Genomic DNA, 17,868 nt, shown 5'->3' on the forward strand with positions numbered 1-17,868 from the left:
ATGCTTTTTGTTCCCAATACTTAAAACCTTAAAACACTGATCTCTCTATCCTGCTTAAATAATAAAAGGATATCATGAAAGAAGAACATTTAAGTTTTTTACACTACCTTTTTCTGTGCTCCCATTTATTTTAGGTAAGAAGTCATCAACTTGTATCCCTAGGATTAAGACAATGTGTCATTGCCTGATCAAAAAAGTGTCACTTAAAAACTGGTCTCAAGTGTAACCATGGCATTTTTGTATTCCTACTTACATTAAGATAGTATAGCACACTTTAAATTTATTTTTACAGTAAGGGTTCACCTGGCCATTTTCTATCAACTCTGAGAAAAAGCTACAACTGTCTAGTAGCTTTCCAATGAATCTCAAAAGAAAAAGGGTCCTGCTGAGCATGTATTTTTCTTATTTAAATATCCCTAAGGAGAGCGCCTCAGATGCAGAAATTTCATCTATCTCAAGGACTAAACAATGGTGCCCACTTGTGGCAATCAAGTATATTTTTAAGGGCAATTTTCTGAAAGATTACAGATACTTTATACCGAATACATAAAATATCCCTCTTAAAATAAGTTCCCCATGAGAGAGTAAACGAAAAAGGTTCAATGATAAAATTCAGCTTTAAATAAGAAATTTGATAACACACCTACCTAAACTGCTGCATTCTTTAAGAGTTTTCTCCTGAAGATGTTCTAACCGTACTGTAAATAAAAGTCCAAGAAAAAGGTATTTCACAGATAAAGAAAAAATCAAATCAAATCAATTTCTAGATTAGCTAACTTACCTTGTAAAGCTGTTAGCCTTTCATTGGTGAAGTCATTATCAGCTTGCAAAGCTTCTATTTTTGCCTGGAGCTCCTGTTCTTTTTCTTCCATTTCATCTATTTTATGTTGTAATTCTTTTTTCTCAGCTTGTCCCTTCTGTTGGATTTCTTCTTGTTTTCCCTCTGCTACCTGTCGAGAAAGAAAAAAAATTTCCGTACTTTCATTAGTCTGAACTTGCCTTAAGAGGCCTCAAGCAGGACTGCTTTTATTCACCACAACCTTTAAGGAGAATATTCAGTATTATAGCACATATTTGTAAATGTCAAAATAATGTCAAAAGTGGTCTGCATTGAGGTCATGCTTCCCTATCACCTAGAAAAGAAAAACACATAGCAGGCAAATTCGCCTACCTAATACATAGAGATAAGAGGATCAAAAAGAAAACCTCCACAGTTTTCAAGGGGGAAATATATAAGGTTTTCCCCTGAAATTACTATTGTTTAAATTGGTTTGTAAGTTCCAAAACATAATGTACTTTGAAATTTTAAACAAAACTGTCTTTAGTTGAAGGAATGATGATCACAAGCACTTTTCTAAATGACCTCCTTTTAATAAGACCAATCTTTATTACAGGTTTACCAATCACATAGAAGGGAGGTATGCCCTGGTCTTCTCTAACAAACATGTAGCTTCTAGCCACTCAATCCATAGTTTGAATAATTTAAAGATGGGTCTTCATAAACTCAGTTATTACATTTTAAAGGACCAACCTAACATCACCTATGGTCTCATCTGTCCTTATCCTAAACGTCCTAAAGCTATAGAGAGCTGCAGCTGAAGCTCCCTGGAGGCTACCAGAGTCATACAAATCACTCCAATGTTACTTCTAGGCTTGTTACAGCACTAACATAGTTGGGCTCTGCCTTTGGGGCTGTCCAAGGATAAGGAGATTCAAGTTTTTAATAAGTCTAAATATCCTGGGGTTTGCTGATATACATCTACTCCATATTAAAAGATGACTGTTGTGAAGTAGTATTTATTTCCATCCAGAAGAAATATGTCAGCTTTTACAGACTTTCAACGATCTGTGGCAGCGGGGTATGGGCTAAATGGCACCTTATTTTTACTACAAATTCAACCATTACTAAATATAACATCAACAACTATTCAGCAATACCTAACCTCTTAATCTATCCAGTGTGTTAGGAACAATTAACATACTTTCAGGTTGAGTAACTACATACCTTTAATTTATCAGATAAATCTTTAATCTCATTAACTGCTCCATTATATTTATTGGCTAATTCTCTTAATTCTTCCTGAGTCCGTTCATTCATTTCTTTCAGATGGGTACATTCATCTTCAGTATTACTCAGACTTCGCTGTAATTCAAATTTACAGATAATGGATTTAGAATAAATGCACATTCTAAATTCAACTTATAAATAGTATAATTCTATGAGCTGCTCTAAATTAACATCTGTCCTGGACTTTATATGAGTTAAACAACATAAGAATTTTAATTTACTTTAGGTACATGCTAAAACAGAAAATACAACAAAAAAAATTTAAAAATAAAACAACAGAAAAAAAAAGGGTCAGGGGAGGAAAGGATGTTACTTTTACATAACTACTCTTTTAAAGGGCCACTGGGTATGACTTTTATACTTGAAAATATTTTAAGCTTATCAATTCTTGAAAACAAGTTTAATAATATGCACAATTAACTTAATAAAATTAGAAAACATCTAGTAACTTTCTTTCCTTGTATGTCAAACTAATGACACAACAGTGAATTAGTTGCTAAGGGATGGATGAGGCTATTATAGAAACTATTACTATTACTGTACCATGTTCTACAGCATATACTATATATTATATATAGTATTTTTACTATTCAATTTACAATGGGCATTTTAACTAAACCCAGTAACAAATAACTTCTGGGTAATTTCGCAGTGGTTCCAAAGGAATGACCTACATCATCAATTAGGTTCTTTTTAAAGTAACGAAAATCACACTTTGATTGTTCCTAAAAGACCTAGAAAGGACCTAAGAAATATTTTCCCTGTAAGTCAGAGTTCTTCTCTAGAGGATGGGTAAATAAGAACAGTGGTAAGGTTCTCCACCTTCCGCAGGTGTGGAATTAGTAGAGTAGAAAAGCAAAACTAGGTGACAGGAGATCAATTCCCTGGCACAAATCATGGTCCACTGTGTGAGAGGCTGACTCCTAAACAGAATGCACATAGTAAAACTCCCTGGTGAGGCTTTTATTTGCTCAGTCACTGAGTAGGGACCACAAGCACCAGAACTCACATGATTATATTGAAAATTTCTAACAACAAAAAGAGCATACTACCCCTACCCACTTGATAGACAGAAAATATTTCCTAGCTATATAAAATTCGAGTTTAAAATGTCCTAGAATATTAGCAATTTTAAGCCACACTACCATTTTGTATTTGTTAAAATGAAATACCTCAACTTCTGAAAGTTTTCTAACCACTTCAATTTTCTCCTGAAGAACCCGCCTCAGGGACTCTTTGGCTGTCGTCTCGTAGTTGTGTTTATCCTCCTGTAATGCTATAAGTTCTTTCCGTAAACTATCTTCTGTTTGATTCTAGGATTAGAAGATATTTATAATTATAGCCAAGTTATTTTTTAAGTATTTACCATTTGAAAAAAATAACACATTATGATGCTCTTGGAGTTCTATATTGAGACACCTCCAAATACAAATGATGTTGGTCCTATATTAACCAAAGCTCTATTCAAAAGTTGCATTGTAAATTACGCCTTCACAAATATATTACTCTACATTCTAACAGAAAAAAGATGTCAAAGGAAATTGAGAATTTATCTCATGTACAAAACGAATTAAGTCTCCTATTTGTCATATACATTTGTGGGTAAAAATAATCTCTTACTTTCAAAGGGGCCACACATTTTAAAACAGTGGTTAAACCAAAAGGAATAAGAGTACCCTGAAAAAAAAGCTGACTCCAGCTCAGGCAGGAAATGTATGAGTCTGGAACACTTTGTTTTAGACAAAGTTTAAAACTTTGCCATTCACGACAGCAGGAAGCTATCAAAGTTTGTTGTTCTTCTACCAAAAGGACTCAGGCACCAAACTGAAGAAGTTCCCGTTGACCAAAGATGGGATAATTTGAGCATCAATAAGAACAACAAATGGAATAGGCTGAAACATATGAAATATATTTAAATCTAAGTTTGGAGAAAAAAACACTTTGTGGTCATTCTTTAATGGATGAGAAGGAACCAATTCATTATTTTAAAATCCAGTAAATAAAAGGAGAAAATCACTTATCCTGCTTTTCCTAAAGAAGTGACTTCAGGGTAACAAAATGGTTTATGAAGGGGAATAGAAGTATTTATAGAAGTAATCCAGCTAATAAATGAAGGAATAATAGAACTACATCATTTTTGCAACCTTAATAATGGATTTAGGCAAGGATTATCAAAGACTGCTAACATCTCAAAAAGAAAGACAACTAGACATGGTGCCTTCTGGTGAAAGTACACAATACTCTTCATAAAGAATTGTTGGTAAAAAAAGAGTTGAACCTAAATCAGATTAAATCTCTAGATCAAACTACCAATTTATGGTATGGGAGGACAGCTAGAAGAATGTTTAACAATCCACATTGAGGGAAATTAGAGCACAGATGATGTAGTTTCTCCAGCAAATATCAACTATGATAGAAAAAAAAGAAAGAGTTGTATACAGGTATTCAATATACAATTCTTTCTCTTTACATGTATGTTTGAAACTTCCTATAATGAAAAAAGATTTAAAAGAATGGTGAAAACATATAAATGTTTTAGCATGTACTCAAAATGTCAAAGAAACGAAGCTACATTAAAAACTATGCATTTTTAATGCATAGTTTATGCATTTTTCTTTATGGATCTTTATTTGAGATTAATACCTACTTTGGAGCATGCTTGTAATTGGTTTCCCATAACTTCTAACCGTGATAAAAGTCTATCTTCATCTATTAAAGCCTGTTGAAGAAAAATTAAATATAAATAAAATCTCAGGGTAATTTAAAAATTACACACATCAAAAAGGTTGCTATTGCCAAAAAAAAAGATATAAAATTATAAAACTGACCATTGTAAAATGATAAATTTTTAATATTTGGTCATTAGGAAATGACTTTGCCTGCTAAAATATTTCACTTTTAATCAACATCTAAGGGATATTAAACTACACTTCAATGCTTCTTGAATATAAAGGCAATTGGAATACCTGCCAACTGGTATCTGAAGCCTCTTGGGTAATGGCTAGTAGCCGCTGAAGTGTGGCTAACTTCTGTTCCAACATCTGTTCCCGATGTAAGGCCTCCTAATAGCACAAATCACAAAAGAGATTCTAATAAACTAGCATGATTCCTTGAAGAAAAATCAAATTTTAGTACATTCTGAAAATATTCTCATATTACATCCCACTTTGTATCTTACTTTCAAACCTGATAAATCTACCTTGTAAAATATATATAAGCCACATCATTTTAGCCTTATTTCTTGGTCTATTAGAGGTACTGAGCTGCACCTTCCCCTATTAACAGAAAACAGTCCCCTGCTTTTGTTTTCTTTTTACTTATAATTCACAAGGGTTTAAAAAAAAAAAAAGAAAATCCAGATTACAAGAATCCAACAAATTTTTAACTCTTCATTTTATATATATATATATATATATATATATATATATATATATATATTTAAATATATACATATCTTTTAGAACAAACTCATTCCAAACTAAGCTAAACAATCTGGTCAGTAGTGAAGATACTTCTTAATGGCTTTGCTGTATAAATATGACATCTAAAATAGAAATGTCTTTAATTTTTCCTTTTAAGAATGTTATACACACACACACACACACACACACACACACACACACACACACACACACACATTTAGAGACTGCTTCACAATCTATTGCATTTCCAGGTGTTCTGATTCTTTGTGACCGTATACTACTTAGCAGATCAAATATGCCAAAAATAAGTAAGAGTCCACATGTAATTAAGGGGGTCAAGGAGTTATATAACTATTTGGCAGCTCCAAAAGGGTATTTTTACAGAGGATACTGGCAAGCAAAGCCTTATCTCTAGGTCTCCTGTTAACATTTGATAGCTATTAAGAGGGTCTCCTTCACTAGAAGTCAAGGTGAAAATGCTCACATAGCATTCAGCTGTGGTTATGGCACATTTTTAAATTTCACTTTCTTCTATTCCTGTCATTAGCCAAAGAAAAACATACGACCCCATCTCTGGAGCCATCTCAACAAAAAAAGATATGCTTCATACAGTACTTGAGATTTAAAGCATGTATTTATTTTTCTACACATCCTTGATAACCAATGATTAACCAATGATCTGATCTAATTAGAGTTACAGGTACCATTTTTAAATATAACTCTAAAAGTACAGATTAGGGACGCCTGGGTGGGTCAGGGGTTTTAGTGCCTGACTTCCACCCAGTGCGTGATCCTGGGGTCCCGGGATTGAGTCCCACATCAGGCTCCCTGCATTAAGCCTGCTTCTCCTCTGCCTGTGTCTCTCTGCCTCTCTCTCTCTCTATCTCTGTTTCTCATGAATAAATAAATAAAATCTTTTATTTATTTTTTTTTTTTAATTTTTTTTTTTAAATTTATTTATGATAGTCACAGAGAGACAGAGAGAGAGGCAGAGACATAGGCAGAGGGAGAAACAGGCTCCATGCACCGGGAGCCTGATGTGGGATTCGATCCCGGGTCTCCAGGATCGCGCCCTGGGCCAAAGGCAGGCGCCAAACCACTGCGCCACCCAGGGATCGCCCAATAAAATCTTTTAAAAAATAAAATAAAAGTACAGATTAAGGAATCTAACAAAAGTCATAGAACACAGCTTACACTTAAAAGAGACTAGTTGCCAAGTTTAAGCTCTTTTTTTTAAAAAAAATATATTTATTCATGAGAGACATGGAGAGAGAGAAAAAGAGAGGGGCGGGGGCAGAGACACAGGCAGAGGGAGAAGCAGGCTTCCTGCAAGGAGCCCGATGTAGGACTTGATCCTGGATCCCAGGATCATGCCCTGAGCTAAAAGTAGATGCCCGGCCGCTGAGCTACCCAGGCGTCTCTATGTTAAGCTCTTGAAATATTCCTAATATCCAGGAAATGACACTAAATGCTGCAAAAAAGCTTTACTTAAAAACAAAACCACCAAACAATTACTACTTCCACTAGATGGTGTAATTTCATCTTTTTGAACTCAATTCCACTTAGAGTTTCATAATTCCATGAACCACATCCTAACAGAAATCTCATACTTCAAGGAATGGCCTTTTGGTTCTAAGGCATGAAATGTACTGCAGCTTTTACTCAAAAGTTTTACAATTTACATTAGAACTTTAGCAATTCAAAAAGATGTATACAGAAAAGACAGCACAATATAATCTCTAAAAAATCAGAAATGAATAGTGAAAGATTATGCCCACTATGAATATTCAAGGAACTGACAAAATTGCAAAAAGTACTGGAGTGAGCCATGGCATTAGATTCATAGTCAATGATGACTAGTAACTATTTAGCATGTAGTTTTGGGAAATAATTTTAATTATATGAGCCCCATATTTCGCATATGAAAAATGGAGGCTAGATTGGATTAATCTCAAAGTTTTCTTCTACCTCTGAAAATAAGAGATCTAGGTCAGCTAATGTGCCTTCCTTTACTGAGTGGTAAATAACTGCTAACATGTATGGCATACATTCTATGTGACAGTTACTATTCTAAGTGCATTACATATATTGATTCATTTATTCTTGACAATTCTGTAAGATACATGCCATTATGCCGACATCACAGATGAAGAAAATGAGGCTCACAATAGGTCAGAGGTTAAGGTCAGACTTGGTCCCTAGACCAAGTCCAGGGAATTCTTGCTAGAGTCTATTAGACATTCTACTAAACTGCAATTATGTAAAATGGCTTTTCTATGCACCATTAGGGTAAGATGTGATTAATGCTCTGACAATTTTCAAACTTGCACATTCTTGACTGAGGGGGAACTGGTCTTAGGGATTGATTCCTATAAAAGAACGAAGGAACCAGGATCACTGGTTTGGTCTGGTCCTAACATTCTTAAAAAGCAACTGAAGACCTACATAGAAAATGATTACCCAAAGTTACAGAACTCACTAGCAGAGCGAAGATAAAAAGTTTAATCTCTAAATTCCTGATCTAGGGTTTTTCTTCACCATGGTTCCTCACCAGAATATTAACCATTATCCAACCCAAATCTCCCAAAATCAAGAGAAAACGAACAAAAAACCCACTTATTTTCTTTTTGGAGATTTCTATGGTTCTTTAAATATGGTATTAACTTCGTCTATGAATCTGCCTTATCAAGATATCTTTCTATAGGTCCAGCAGCACAGCACAGTGACTAAGGGCAGAGACTCTGAGGTTTGACTATCTGGTTCAAATCCTACCTCTACCAGATATGTACCTTACAGGATTGTTCTGAAGATGAAATGAATAGAGATAAAGGACTAGACTAGAGTCTGGCATATAATAAGTGCTATATAATTACTTGCTATTAATATTATACAAAGCAACCAAAATCTCTCCAGGTTTAATTTTATTTAAAAGTCATCTATAAATAAAGAACTATTTTGAAATTTCCTCATATTTGAGTGGAAAAAAAAAAAACTTCTATTGTATAGAATCCTATCTTTTCTAGACTTAATAATCCTGATGCTTTTTATCCTTTCTTCACAAGACCTAGTTTTAATCTTTTTTTAAACTTTGAAGGATATTTCTTCTGTACTTGTATCCAGTTAATATTTCTTTAGTCTATATCTGTGAACTAGTAAAATCAAATCTAAGTTGTTTAATTCTACTTTTAAAAACTAAGAATTTTCAAGATTTACTTTTACCTGTAGATACTGAGAAAGCTGGAATAGTTCCTGAGAGTACATACTTGGAGTGTTAGCAGCAACCTAGAAACAAATGACACAAGTACCAATAGTCACACAAAACAATTTTAAAAGACATTAAAGCCAAACCAAGTCCCTGAAATGTCTATTTACTGAAATATACAAAATAAAAATGATTTTTTAGCTCAATTAGTTCCTTTCATTTTCAAAATATTTCTCACATCTAGAATTTGTAAATGGTATTATTTTTTGCTGACCAGTCTGAGATTTATAAGCAGGGTTGTGGAACAAGTACTACTCATGAAAACATTCCTTGATAAACCAAATCACGAAGACAGCACAAAAGCAATACAGCACTTTCTTAATTCAGAAATAATACCTTCTAAGTCAAGAGATATACACTTTTCCCCTTTAAAATTCATTGTTAAATAGTCAACAAATCACAATCTATTTAGAAGTAGCCATCTTCAAAATGGGAGTTGTATGTGGAGGTGTCGGGAGAGATAGGACATGAAATGGAACACTTTGTCCAATGTCCAGAGGCAATGAAAATAGGTTTGCTGAAAGGAAGGAAAGAAAAGGAAAGGAAAAGGAAAAGGAAAAGGAGGAAGGAAGGAAGGAAGGAAGGAAGGAAGGAAGGAAGGAGAGAAAGGAAGGAAAGAAAGAAAAAAAAAGAGAGAAAGAGAAAGAGAGAGAGAGAGAGAAGATACAACTAAGTTTAACAAAAAGAATAATATGGGAAATAATGATGTTTTAATTACAAACCACAGAAAAAATACTTAGAACTTGAGAGTATTAGAAGAAATTCCTTCAATAAAGGGTTCTTTCCAAGTGTGAAACATAGAACCATGGCATTGTTCACCACCTCCCCAAAAGATGATACCATTAGATTGCTAAAACATTTACCCATATCCTCAATACTACCAAGCCTTATGTATTAACTTAATGATGTTAATAGCATCATTCCTGATTAAGTTCAGAAAGTATATTTTTATTAATATGCTAACTAGAATTCAGAGAAGTGGCATTATTTTTAAAAGTCTTAAATTGTTAAGGACATTATTTATTTATGAAGTAATTCTTGGTATTACTGAGGTTGATGATTAACCAATTTTACTTCTGAAAAAGGAATCTAGCAGAGAACTTCAGTTTTAGGCAAGCTTTCAGTCTTTATCCAAATGGAACACAAAAATGTAAAATTTTTTTCAATAGTTTAGTTAGTACACTAAAAAAAAATATGCACATTAATGTCAAAAGATATAGATGTATTTTTTTTGCTATTTAGCAATGATATCTAGTTTATTATAACATTAATTCTTAATAAAAGGAAAAATGCTAACAAGTAATTATTGCAAAATTTCTGACCAAATCAGGTTAAAACTGATTTTCAAGGACAAAAAAAGAGCAATTTCCATAAACCCATATTTCTGCTATTTTTATATGTTGGTATATGTTGGGTGAACTATTTGGGCAGAAAAGTTTAATAAATACACCTAGACAGAACTGTATTCCAGAATAAAAAGTAGTAACTAACACTGCGTATTTCTGCTTTGGCATAAAACAAGTACTCCTACTCTATATAATCAGCCGTTTACTTGAGATAACAAAGGCTTTTTCCTAAGAAACAAACAACCTAACTTCTCCAGATCAGAAGACTGCAATAACCAAATACCTATACACACTATATATAATTTGTTACAGAAGAAAAATAAGTTTCTAATTAAAGCATCAAACAAAAACACTTTCCAAAGCCATATAGTTAGTTTAGAAAAAATAATCATTAGTAGCTTACTTTGTCAACAGGACTTGGTAATGGAGCATGGATGACACTGAAAAGTAAAATTTAGAATTTTTTATCTAATTTCCTGACAACAGCGGAAATAGTATGACAGTACCAGAATATCTTAAACCCCAAGTTGATATACTTGTTTTCATATAATTAAAAGAATGTGAATTATTTTCAATCCTTCATAAATACACAGAATTCTTAGAAAACAAGGTAATAAATATATAAATCTATCTTTTACACATATTTGTTTTCTTTTTTTTTTTTTAAGATTTTATTTATTTATTCTTGAGAGACAGAGAGAGAGAGAGAGGCAGAGACACAGGCAGAGGGAGGAGCAGGCTCCACGCAGGAAGCCCAATGCAGGACCCAATCCCGGGACTCCAGGATCACGCCCTGGGCTGAAGGCAGGAGCTAAAAATCACTGAGCGACCTGGGCTGCCCCAAATGTCCCCACATAATATATTTCTAAATGCAAATTCAAAAATCAAAGTGTATTAAATGTCCTTGAGGATCCACTATTTAATGAGGGCTCTGGTGAATGCCATGACTATCGAACTTCTATATAGGAAAGAAGTACTCCTTAAATTATCCATTTTTAATTTTGGAATGTGTACATTATGTTCTTTTAAAATTAAGTATTCCTATACACAAAGGCTTAAAAACCAAAGTTCTACTAGAAAGAAAGCTATAATTTGGAAACTTGTTCTAGCAGAGAACAACTTTAGCTAACTAAACAGTATTATTATTCTTCTGAGCCGCCTCACACTAGCAACCAGAAAGCTTAGATGTAGGTATGAATCCGAACTTGGTATAGGGCAGCCCCGGTGGCTCAGTGGTTTAGTGCCGTCTTCAGCCCAGGGTGTGATCCTGGAGACCTAGGATCAAGTCCCATGTCGGGCTCCCTGCATGGAGCCTGCTTCTCCCTCTGCCTGTGTCTCTGCCTCTTTCTCTCTGTCTTTCATGAATAAATAAATAAAATCTAAAAAAAAAAAAAAACTTGGTATAGTTCTTTAAAACTAAGCATTAGACAGATAGTATAATTGATACTAATTGCCTTTTGGGCCTTATAAAGTACTATTGACAGACAGGCAGTATAGTATAGCAGTTAAGCATGTAGGCTCAGATGTCATACTGACTGGGCCCAGATCCTGGCTCTATTTACCAGCTGTGTATCTGGCTCTATTTACCAGCTGTGTAATCTTGGGCAAGTTACCTAAAGCACTATAGGTCTGAACTTCCTCATCCATAAATTGGGGATAATCATAAAAACAACCCCATGCGGTAACTGTAAGCATTACACATGTTAATATAATTAAAAGCTTTGAACATTACCTAAAACACTCTATCACTTAACCCTACTACCACTCCCAATGAGAACTCAGCAGCTAGGGAAGCTAGGGTTCCTATCTTACAATGCTTGGTAAGATACTGTGTGTGTGTTGGGGTGAGTAGAAAACACAAAGCAAGGCTGCCCACCCACATCCCCTATGAGTTGCTAATCACTTCATATCCTAGGTGCTACTCTGGTGATAGTGAGCCTAAAGGCTGACTGGAGTTCCTAGATTCAACTGGTTAATCATGTGTAAACTAATGAGAAACTATCTTCCACGAATTAAAAATAGAAATGACAATTCTGATCCCACTGTAGTAACCACAAACATCCTAAGAAATGCTTCAATTAATCACAAATACACTAAAATGCTAAGTAAAATGGAATATTAAGTACCAGCATATCCTCCCTTTTGAGCACACACGATCCTGTACAGACTCCCAACTGAGATTATATAACCCTTCACTTCTTCGATTTCACATGTGTTTTCAGGTACCAATCACCTCTGGATCCCCAGAATCTATCAAAAGGCCCTAGCAAAGCTGGTGCCTAATGAAGGTTTAAAAAATTATGCCAAATTTAGTTTTTCTCTCTATCCATAAACATGGAATAGACATTTTAAACGTAACTTTCTTTTTCTTGACTACAAAATTAAGAAATACTGATTATGGAAAATGTGTAAAGTATGAGGGAATAAGTAATAATTATCTAATGCAAGCACCTAGAGATAACCATCTGGGGTATGTATCTTTTTCTCTGTAGATATATACAGACAGGCAAATTAACTTAAGATAATCTAAATCGAAGCAAATAGTATTCAGTTTTTTTTTTTTTAATCCAGTTTTCTTAGTGACTGAAGTACAAAAGTTTCTGGTCTTGTGAAAAACTGGTTAACAAAGGGCTAAAAATTCAGCTAAACTATTCCATGAGTAATATATATGTGTGTGTGTGTATGTGTGTATGTGTGTGTGTGTGTGTGTGTGTATTTTACAGAAACTATTCTGGATATTGGTGTATTTTGTTTGAATTATATTGTATTTGAATTGTATATTGAATTGTATTTGGTTGATTTATATATATCGAATATTTTGTATACAAAATATACATATTTTGTATATGAACTATGTTCATATGCAAAAAGGCAGTGCAGAAAGGGAAAACCATCAGTACTGGGACGGTAGGGTTTCAGGCAATTTTTCTCTGTTTGTTATCATTTAAAAATTATTTGTGCAGGAATGCCTGGCTGGCCCAGTCAGTAGAGCATATGACTCTTGAACTCAGAGTCATGAATTTGAGCCCCATGTTGGGTATAGTGGTAACTTAAAAAAAAATTATTTGTGCAATGTAATCAAAAACAAGGAAGAAAAAAGAATCAACTTTTTGACAACTAGCTAGTGAAAATCTTAAAAGCATCAAATGCTATGTATATAATATACCTTAAACTAAGCATTCTGGCATACCCAAAAGTATCTTGATGGCTAAAAAAGATTACAGTAACAGAAACAGCCAATGATCATTGTGTGCTTAATATATGCCAGGTACTACACAAAACTTTTTAAGTGCATAACCTTGCTTAGTCTTCCTCATAAAATTCCTGCTCAATAAGTACTATTGTTATCTTCATTTTTCAAATGAGAAAAGGGAGGCCTCATCAAGTCACAGAATAGGTGGAGTTGGGCTTTGAATGAGACTATCTGCCTCTGAAGACCACTGTGATCTTCCTACAGCTCCAGAGAACTGCCTGTCCAAAATTCATCTTCTCCAGAAAGTCAGCCAAACTATGTACAATGAAGCCGGCAGCAAAATTTTAAACGATACTAATATTTAACCACATAAGAAAAACCAAACAATGAGAAGGAAACAGGGAGAAGATGAAAAGCACTGGGGAAACAAGAAGGATAGGGACACAATTCACTAACACAGACTTTGAAAAATTGACATGCCCTCCTAGATGGAACCTGAGATGACAGATGATCCTTTATATAATTGCTCAAAGCTTTTAACTCCATGAAAGAAAAATCTCATTATCACACAAAAACATCAAGGTCTTTAGAAGCCACACATCATTAGTTGATTAATAGTTACTCTTATTTTTAAAAACTTAACCCTTGACTCATAAAAAGAGTCATACTAAAGTTCCCAAAGTTAACTGTATTTTTAATAATTAAACTATAATATAGAATAGGAAACAGATTTTACATTTAAATGTTTAAAATTTTTTGCTTTGCTCCAGGTATCCTTAAAGCTAAAAAATATTGGTAGCTTCTAACTGAAGCAAATTATATAGTAGTTCTAATGAAAGCACAGACTACCAAAGTAATAGAAGAGCCTCTGCTTTCTTTTTCATTCTCTCTCCTACTCACGACTCTATTTTGCCTTAAACTTACTGCTTATCTTAACCTCCCACCTTCAAATCTTTGTCTTTGCTTCTGAAGGATAAAAAATATTATGTTGGGTGTACAAACAAGTTTCTTGCATATACACAGTCTTCTCCCCAGATAAAAAATGCTTACGTTTAATAATTACTATATAATGATAACCTATGAAAAGCACAAGATTAAAATATACTTATGTTTAGGTCTTAACATTTACATTTTATGAGTAACTCTTCCCTTTCAAGTTTGTCCTCATCTGAATGATCTTCCCACCACTTGAGGGGGAAAAAAAATACAGCCTTGGAAAATCCCTCCAAAACTCCCATCTATTTGGTTACTAACTATATCAACATCCTCAATGTCCTAAAAGATCATGACACTGGCATTAACTTCAGAGGAAATCACAGTTTAAGAAGTCCTATATTAAATACAGATCAAAATACAGTTCTCACCACTAATGAATACAGTTACCACTCATCAGTAACTTACATATCCTAAATATTTTGAAATACAACTAATAATCCATCAAAATATAAATTGTAAAGTTAAATTTGGAAACAAAATAATCTGTGCTTCATTATATATTATTATTTACTAGAATTGCAGTAATGTAGGTAATGTGAAAAACATCAGTAACATTGTAGGTAATGTGAAAAAACAATTAAAATGAAATATATTCTAAAATACTGCATTAATGTTCTACCATTATTAGAATAATCCTGAAGTGTTAACTGTATACCATCATCTCGAATATTATTAACCAAGGTAATTAATATAAAAACTTCATAGCACTAAATTATACTCACTCTGAGCGGAGCCGGGCTTCCATACCATCTGGTAGAAAAAGTTTTATTGTGGAAACAATACATCCATGGGTAACTGGTTAAAATAAACAAATAAGATGGATTAAATAATTGTTTAAAAATACAAACCTTCATATCTCTCATATCGAAACATTTTATTCCTAAATAACTTCCAGGAAAAAAATCTGGTGTTTTTTTTGTTTGTTTTTTGTTTTTTAATCTGGTGGTTTAATGGCAGTATTCACTCCCCTGGAGAAAGTCATCCCTGTTTATACTGAATCACAGCTGCAAGGCAGAATTATAGATAGAATTGTTTTTGAAAAGTGCCCTAACCTCCAATGCTGTAGCAGTCAATAAAAGGTCAGTTGAATTTATGTAAATACAATTGAGGAGAGGAAATGCACTTTTTCCCCTATCTTCTGGCATCAAAACCTAACTCCAACTATTCCCCAATTTAATAGTTGGCCCTAATTCCTAATTCTCCTGTCCTCCTCAATCTGTAACTCCTATCCATGCCTAACAAAACTTGTAAATTCTGCATAATAGAGCTTGAAATATGCCATTCAATTCTCCCATTTGATGAGTGAGAAAACCAAGACCTCAGACAAGTGAAGTTGCTTCTGGTACTCTGTTTATTAAAGTCTGAGATTTCCAGTTCAGTATTTAAAATTGTGGTTTTGGTGCTTTTTCTTCCTCCACTCCCTAACATTTTTATATAACATTACACCAGTCATTTTGTAGACAACTTCTTATTGTTGCTTCTTACTTCCTCCTTTTCCTTCTGATGATTTCAAGAGACAAAACCCCCCAAAGGCAGTAAGTAGCTTCTCTTTGTGATTGGGCTTTATAAGAAAATATTTTTTTGCTGTTTTAAGGTTGATGGCTTTTTATTTCTCTATTCTTCCAAGATTATATATATTCTGGGTTTAGGATTCAAAGAGATAATTTATTTAATTTACCAATTAAAAGCTAATGCAGGGTGCTGAAAATATACTGTCTCATAATTAGAAAAGGAGTGGTTATGTGACCATATACATTTGTCAAAACTCAGTAAGTTGTACCCACTGTATAAAACTGGTGTTGCAAATAAATTATATCTCAATAAAACTGATTAAGAATAAAGCTAATGCTCGGATGCTTGGGTGGCTCAGTTGGTTAAGCATCTGACTTTGGCTCATGTAATGATTGCAGAGTCCTGGGATCAAACTCTGAGTTGGGCTCCATGCTTGGTGAGGAGTCTGCTTCTTCCTTTCCTTCTATCCCTCCCCCTGCTTGTGCTCTCTCTCTCTCTCTCTCAAATAAAAAATAAATAAAATCTTAAAAAAAAAAAAAAAGAATAGAGCTAATGCATTTATGTAAGAGTAACTTATTAAGTGATCAGGCCTATAAACCATCAAAACAATATTATAAACATGAAGTAATATGATTATTCTGTCATCTGGAAATATACAGTAAACTTAAGAAACTTAGTGCAATTTACTCAATTTTCATTAACTTATTATTTGAAAAGTGCTAACACAGATCAAGAACCATCCACAGCAATTACAGCCGCGAACCACCTGGGCTCCTTCCTTCCCTTCAGGTCTCATCCTCCATCCTGCTACCATAAATACCCTATGCAAGACCAAGCTACTTGCATTTCCAAATTCCTTTTTTCACAACTCTATTCATTTTACAAGCTGTTCTGTCAGTGATATCATTTTATCCTCTTGCCTGCATGACCAAAGGCTACTTATCCCCTAGGCTCAGACTTTCTACTTACTTCACGGAACTCATTATCTGATTTAGGGGTCTCCAGAGTCTCCTATATCTACTTCTTATAATAGTAAGCACAGTGCACTGTGAATATTTGTCATTTACGCAACCACTGTCTCACCAGTTAGAGCAGACTCTGTAAGAGGGGCAAAGATTGGTTGCTTTTCACTTTTTAAATCCCATACTTGGCAGAGTTATCTGGCACAAAGTAGGCATTTAATGAATGATTACTGAATATGCCAAATAACATGGTTGGTTAATATTTTACAGCTTCCATTACCCAGGGTGAAGACATCTCTTACTTTGAGGGCAGCAGAGTTCACCTACACTTGTAAGAACTACTTAACTCCCTCCTTTCCCTGGTAGAATATAGGGAAGGGACAGATTTTCCCAGCTCTATGACTCTGCCAGAGATCTACTCTTTACAGGCTATAATAAATACAAGAGAAGAGTATAACAAAATCCAGCAATATTGATACTTGACCAATGTATTTAAATTGATAATAGAGTCTAAAAAATTACATGCATTGAGTTACAGAATAAAATTGCAGTGCCAGAACTGACAAGCTGTGATATATTACATCAGAATTTCCATTGCTCAGATATATCACCCCAAAGTCTAGCAAGCGAAATGATGTACAAATCTGTGAAATGAATAGAGGGGTAATACTGACAGGGCAGCATGGGGTTGCTGTACTACTGAAGGCAGTTAAAGATCACGTCTGACTAAGTGGATAATCTAGTATAGCCAGCCCTGCTTTTGAAAAGGTTCTTGTGACAAGCAGATACACACATATGCACAGAATTATTAGTTGTCTTTTTAATTTGCAACAGGCGAGTATTTAAAACTACCTGATAAAAATGTTTTGTTCTAATACTTACATTAATCAACTCTATATAACAGTATTTCCCAAAATGGAGTGCTAGTGGGTGTTAATAAAAACAGACATGAAGGTCAGAAAAGTTTGGGAAATACTTGGTTAAAATATATTGAAGAGTTTTTATTTTTTTTATACCAGTCTTTTTCAGAGCTCAATGGGCTTTTTATCCATCATGAGGCTCTAAAAGTAAGATGCATTTCCAAACTTATTTGACCAATGAGCATCT

At 34.0% G+C, this 17,868-nt stretch overlaps 1 protein-coding gene across 50 annotated transcripts in view; it reads right to left on the reverse strand.

The window, feature by feature from the left end:
- SLMAP (sarcolemma associated protein) overlaps positions 1 to 17,868 on the reverse strand; it is a 142,533-nt gene that overhangs the window by 56,096 nt on the left and 68,569 nt on the right. For 15 of the 50 annotated variants that reach the window (XM_072720669.1, XM_072720671.1, XM_025985892.2 and 12 more), the window contains exons 3-10: positions 15,010 to 15,082; positions 10,502 to 10,538; positions 8,710 to 8,772; positions 5,035 to 5,130; positions 4,716 to 4,787; positions 3,241 to 3,381; positions 2,006 to 2,143; positions 782 to 950 (exon numbers count right to left, since the gene is read on the reverse strand). In XM_072720669.1, the coding sequence (XP_072576770.1) occupies positions 782 to 950; positions 2,006 to 2,143; positions 3,241 to 3,381; positions 4,716 to 4,787; positions 5,035 to 5,130; positions 8,710 to 8,772; positions 10,502 to 10,538; positions 15,010 to 15,082 (789 nt within the window). Of the gene's footprint in view, positions 1 to 107; positions 159 to 647; positions 699 to 781; positions 951 to 2,005; positions 2,144 to 3,240; positions 3,382 to 4,715; positions 4,788 to 5,034; positions 5,131 to 8,709; positions 8,773 to 10,501; positions 10,539 to 15,009; positions 15,083 to 17,868 lie in introns of all 50 variants that reach the window. The other 35 variants (XM_072720660.1, XM_025985865.2, XM_025985867.2 and 32 more) reach the window with 3 other exon arrangements.

This window comes from Vulpes vulpes, chromosome 9 (assembly GCF_048418805.1).
Source record: "Vulpes vulpes isolate BD-2025 chromosome 9, VulVul3, whole genome shotgun sequence".
Taxonomy (NCBI): Eukaryota; Metazoa; Chordata; class Mammalia; order Carnivora; family Canidae; genus Vulpes; species Vulpes vulpes.